The following is a 6,294-nucleotide window of genomic DNA, read 5'->3' on the forward strand; positions in this document are numbered from 1 at the left end:
ATTTAAATAATTTTCAAGTAATCTACATGTGTATTGAACACTTGACATGTGATCTTTTTAGGAACTGAAGATCCTATAGAGTTTTTTTTTCAGAATTTCCAAATGGCTTTTTTGACAAAACAATAGGAATCTGTTGCCGGTTTTCTTTTCCGTGCGTCTCGTACCTCAAAGAATTCATTTGTGTTTGATAAAAAAACAACAACACTTTTTTAAAATGATTTTACTAAAAACAAAACAAAACAAAACCCCACACATGAGGCATCGGTCACACATATGACACACAAATCCCGGTCAAGTCACATATTCAGGGGACACAACTCGTGACGCGTTACCTTGGAGTACTGTTTTGTAACTGGTTTCTCTGTCGACGTGTCCTGCTTTAGTTATATAGTCAACTGACATGGGGTTTGCGCACGACCCTTCACTGCAGATAAGCGAGAGAATCCGAATGAAAGACTTCGTTAAATGCGTGTTGTGTTCACCTTCCGCTTAGTGATCTCACTGAAGACAGTTGCCCGGTCGCTATGTACAAACGCGCACATCTCACTACCACTACTGGGAAAACAATAATGTCTTTCTGACATAGTCAGTACCTTCAATATAACAAACTTTGTTCAATGTAAGAAAGGAATCTATAAGTTCCAGTATTTCAAACAATTCTTTAAAAATATATTCCAAATTGTGTACATGAGTACACTTTCTTTTCTTTTTGATTATTTCATATTAGTGTCACATTATTAAACATCAAGGTAGACGCAATTTATGGACATGAACTTTTTTATTTACAGCAATAGTGATAATTGATTATATATTTTGATTTGTGATCCATAAATTGTGTCCACGTTGATGTCGGTGAGCTGACCAAATGCCCATCAGGGCCGGGGTTTTAGATCACAACAATCATAATTGTCTCTGCAGCGTATCGCCGACACACGACACAGTCACACCTGGTTCATGATTGTCTGCACGGCGTATCACCGTCACATGACACAGTGACACCTGGTTCATAATTGTCTCTACAGTTTATCACCGACACATGACACAGTGACACCTGGCTCATGACACTGTGACACCTGGTTCATGATTGTCTCTTCAGCGTATCACTGACAAACGACAGTGACACCTGGCTCATAATTGTCTCTACGGCGCATCACTGACACATGACACAGTGACACCTGGTTCATAATTGTTTCTACAGCGTATCACTGACACATGACACAGTGACACCTGGTTCATAATTGTTTCTACAGCGCATCACTGACACACGACACAATGACACGTGGTTCATAATTGTCTCTACAGCGTATCACTGACACATGACACATTGACACCTAGTTCATAATTGTTTCTACAGTGTATCACCGACACATGATACAGTGACACCTAGTTCATAATTGTCTCTACAGTGTGTCACTGGCACATGACACATTGACACTTGATTCATAAGTGTCTCTACAGTGTATCACCGACACATGATACAGTGACACCTAGTTCATAATTGTCTCTACAGAGTATCACCGACACATGATGATTATTATGGATGGTTTGTTAGCACGAGATGATGTCATGGATTTCAGTGGAGTAACGTCAACATTCGCACGTCGTGACGTCAACATTCGCACGTCGTGACGTCTTTGTGTTTAGTTTTCAAACCCAAGTTAAGCCACTTGGCTCTCAATATCTTTCAAAGTCAGAGAGACTTGCTTCCGCAACAAAACAACGCCCACGATCTATCCGATCTTTTCAATATCAAGCGTGTTAGCCACCTCCATGTCATACAGGTACTGATACCTGTTCATACCCACACCGATCTCGTCCCCATCCCGCAGTTTCACGACACCGACGCCAACCTCACTAGACTCGTACCTTCGTTTCTCCAACACCGTCTTCGCCAAATGTATCATTGATAATTTCTCAGAAGAAAGTTTGTATATATAGTGATCCTGTATGTATTTTGTATCGTTCAAAACGTTTGTAAAGGTGTCGAAGCTGAAGTGACTACTTATCCGGTAAATTCCGGCTTTCTTCACCCGGATGGTTGAATTCCTGACTGACAGACCCCCCTGGATGAAGGCTATTCCTCCTGAAGATTCCGTCATCCATTTTATGGATTTCGCTGAAAAAATAAAAAGTACATTTACCATACTGTGATAGGTTAGAATTAAAATTGTTTTGGCATGATTAATCCTAGCCTTGCTCAAAGGCTTTATACTAAGTACTAAGTCCTGCATGTGTAGTAATTCTATCCTTTACAGAGACAAGTCTAGACCCAGGTCTTATTTTTGTTGTGTTTTTGTTTTAGTTTTTTTCTGTCATATTATCATTTATACCATTAATTATTATCCAAGGGAGTTGTGTGGGTCTAGTTCTACCCTGAAGGGGAACGTGGGCCCCCGATGGAGAATAGTATGAAAAATATCGTCTTATTTTAATCAAGCTGCAGTATTGTCGTCTACGATTTCAAACACTAGTTTAATGTTTCACACTTGACTGGGTAACTGTCTCTCGTGATACTCGACAACTAGGCCATGAGGCCGTGTTGACGTGTGGGTTTTTAGAATAAAGCTGTAAATAGCCCACACGTGGTGGGAAATACCAGCCATTTGTTGAAAAAAAACATTTTCATACAGAACGTTTTGCCACTCCTTTAAGAATTGCGCAAGTCATGTCTGAACAGAGACGGGATCCTGGATAACCCCCGTGTGAAACTTTCTATTGTTTGTTTGGTTCCAAAGCGGACCGATGAAATTGCAATCTATCTCGAAACTATTAAACAGAAAATACTCAATGAAACGCTGATCATAATAAACACATCATATCAACTCTGTGAGGATTTTGCAGAATTTTTGTCCTAAGTGAGTGAGTGAGTTCCGTTTTACGCCACACTCAACACTATTCTAGCCATACGTCGGCGTTCTTTAAATAATAGAGTCTGGACCAGACAATCCAGTGATCAACAACATGAGCATCGATCTGCGCAATTGGGAACTGATGACATGTGTCAACCAAGTCAGCGAAGTTGATCACCAGATCCCGTTAGTCGCCTCCTACGACAGGCATAGTCGCCTGTTATGGCAAACATGGGTTGCTGAAGGCCTTTTCTACCCCGGGACATTCACGGGTCATTTTTGTCCTAAAAGTAAACATGTTGTTTAACAATCTATCATTGACAGAATTCACTATTTGTTACGAGGGAAGGGTGCAGAGAAAGGGACAGTCAGGTGTGCGAGAAAGGATGGAGACTGCACATCACAAAAGTCACAAAAATAAATCGACACTTATGCACGTGCTTCCCGAACACCCCCTCGTTAAAAAACAGTGAACTGTGTCAATATTTTAATGATATTTTGCTTAACAACTATTTTTATTTTTAGGACAATGTTTTTTTGGGAAAAAACTCAGAGAGTTGGTATTATGTTTTCTTTATGATCAGCGTTTCATTGAGTATGCTATGCTTAATACTTTTCTTCAAGTTAGGTTGCAATTCATCAGTCCGCTTTTGAGTCAAACGACTATAGTGGTATTTGGAAGGCCGTGCGACCTTTAAACGGTCTATATGAGACTCAAACACGATCTAGTTATCAAATACTTGTCATTAACTTTAATGTTTAGATACTACACCTAGAAAGAGACTATGAGGAGTGTTTATTATCCTAATTCAATTAAAAACATATAACGTTAGCTAACCCATAGAAAACAGAGAAATTATAAACATGGCATAGGTAGGAATAGTCTTTTAAATGAACTTTTCTGAGGTATCTTCGAGTACAGGAAATGTTTCAACAATTACCTCTTTGTGTTTCCTTAACGTCAACCAACAGATGAGCAGCTGTTTTGAAGGAATATTTTCTCCTGGGCCCTTTTTTGCTGACAGCATTGCCTTCATGTGCAGTGCAAGGAGTTCTTGAAAATACAAGCGCTGCCTTTGACGGGAGCTGAAAACAAATTCGGAATGAAAATTTTGCAGAAGGTTCATGTGGACTGTAATTTGTCAGTTAGATTACAAACCGAATGTGTTGATGAAAGAACATTTTGTTTGTTTGTTGGATTGTCTGGTCCAGACTCAATTACTTACAGAACACCGCCATATAGCTCGAAGCTTTTCGCGGTGTAAAGCCTCATTCACTCACGTACTCTAAGTTCAGTTACAAGTTGTGCATTTAATCGAAATTTCAGCTTATTTTCGAGGAAGTACAATCTGCAGTGGAATTCGAGATAAACACAAGCTTGAATAAAAATAAAAGATTGCCTTAACTTGTCTTTAAACATTCATTGCTGCCTGAGACTTGAAAAAATAAGTCATGTGTTGAATGAATAACGAAGACACTACCAAACTGCATGCAACGACGTAATTGAGTACGTTGGTACACGGAAGAAATGATACGCCAGTCGACAGTTGGAATAACCCAATCAGCTTCCTGAATCGTGGCCTAATATCAACAGAGACAGGCTCCCAAACAAGTGCTTGTCTTACTTTCGACCGTCGCATAACTTATCGCTGAACTGTAACCTTAAACCCATCCCACGCTGTGGAATCCACCGGGAAATCCCCTTACTCAATTTCCCAGAAGCTATTTATAGCCTGGTTTTACAACTGGTTCATCTTCACCCTAGTTATTCTACATATGCATGAGGGAGGTCAAAAGGCACAAGCGGCAGGACGAGTTAACGTTAGGGGAGCAGAGACTGTTATTAATGTTGCGCTCGTACATTGGAAACGATAAACCTTCGGTAGGTTCTTCTTAATAGAAAGTTGGGACATAGCTGACGATTTCTCGACACTGAGATGTCATACGGCAAAATCGTCTCGGCTGGTCGGACATGTGTGGCAATCAACTGTCAAAGGTACACCCCTTCACAATAATAGACTCAACCAGTTGTGACACGATCACGCATTAGTATTCACTGGATCAGGTCAAGTTGAACAAGCTGTAGATATTAATGGAACTGGTCTCAGTATATATCGTATCAATGAGCATGCTTTAGTTAACGTAAATAATCACATTTGAACCAGATTTATTCACTACTACGACAAGCATGGCTGAATAGAAAAGACTATAAATCGATTCGTCAAGGTATTCATGAAAAGGTAGTTTCAAACCTGAATTAAATACTAGTATTTATATTGCCAAAAATTACTTACAACTCGCTGTTTAAGAATGCGTTGTAAATCGACATCATTCTTTGACCCACAGCAGAATCCGTTCTTTGTCCTGACAGCTCCTGGCACCCCTGGGATGCCCGCCTCACCACACGGGAAACAGAGGGAGTCGGTGACGTCAAGCCCGGGGGGTGGGGGTACACTACACGTGTCCCGAAATAAAAGAGTTACCACGGTGGCGAGGGCCGGAATGAGAAGTAAATTTAAAAGTAATGAAACGATCACGACTGTTTTGATCACTCTGGATGTGTTTTTGCTAATCTGTCTGATGAAATACGGTGTTGGGTGTTGGGAACGGTCTCTGCTCTTGTCGGGACTGTGACTTGACTGACGAGGTAAATTTTTCTGGTTCAATAGCGGTTCTACTGGAGTGGTATTGTCAATAATACTGTTCAGCCGCTTCGGTAACACTACACAAACATCACGATCTGGGTTGCTAGTTTGACGAGAAAATTGCCTCTGCATATCGTTTGCCCTGGCTGGTTGTGACGACCACTCCCGTCGGTCCGTGACCGCGCTGTTTATCTTCTTGGGTGACCCGTTGTTGTTTTCCATGTTCACTGTAACAATCTGTCCGTTTTCCCTCTCACTGTTCATATCGTTCTGTGCTTTGTAAGTGACTTTATCACCACGCAACTCCATCGTCCGTAGGGGCAAGGTTTCATCAAGTTCTGTCTCTGAACGCGTTTTGCCAAGTCTCCCAGCTCGCTCGCGGTTTTCTTGCAACATATGGGGAATCCCATGACGTCACTACAATTGCATCACGTGACCAACCACCTCCCCAGACGGCAAAACCTGTTGAATCACGAGTGATACTTAATTTAATCCACCCTAGCCATAAATTATGAAGGGTCCCTAATAATGTTGACACTTTTTACACATTTGTAGCATTATTCGGAAAACTTCCAGACATTTTCCCCTCTGTGGTGAGCATTCTATGAACAGCCTGTGATGACTTGGCGGAAACTATTGAATCAATGCACACGTCAATGATGATCTCGAGTATTATCCATGAACAACTCATTCAGAGCCGCGAGCAACACCTGATAGACTTTGTCACATTAATCCACATGACTGAAACCAACCAACAAAAGTTTCCTCTGTTTGTTTATTTGTTAACCATTATTTTCACT

At 40.9% G+C, this 6,294-nt stretch overlaps 1 protein-coding gene across 1 annotated transcript; it reads right to left on the bottom strand.

The window, feature by feature from the left end:
* Positions 1 to 205: 205 nt before the first annotated feature.
* Positions 206 to 5,901, bottom strand: LOC137282658 (uncharacterized). The gene is made up of 3 exons (XM_067814446.1): positions 5,144 to 5,901; positions 3,791 to 3,935; positions 206 to 2,116 (listed from the first exon to the last, which is right to left on the bottom strand). The coding sequence occupies exons 1-3, from the start codon at positions 5,888 to 5,890 to the stop codon at positions 1,731 to 1,733; spliced, it is 1,278 nt and encodes a 425-aa protein (XP_067670547.1). The 5' UTR covers positions 5,891 to 5,901; the 3' UTR covers positions 206 to 1,730.
* Positions 5,902 to 6,294: the final 393 nt, after the last annotated feature.

This window comes from Haliotis asinina, chromosome 4 (genome assembly GCF_037392515.1).
Source record: "Haliotis asinina isolate JCU_RB_2024 chromosome 4, JCU_Hal_asi_v2, whole genome shotgun sequence".
Classification (NCBI taxonomy): Eukaryota; Metazoa; Mollusca; class Gastropoda; order Lepetellida; family Haliotidae; genus Haliotis; species Haliotis asinina.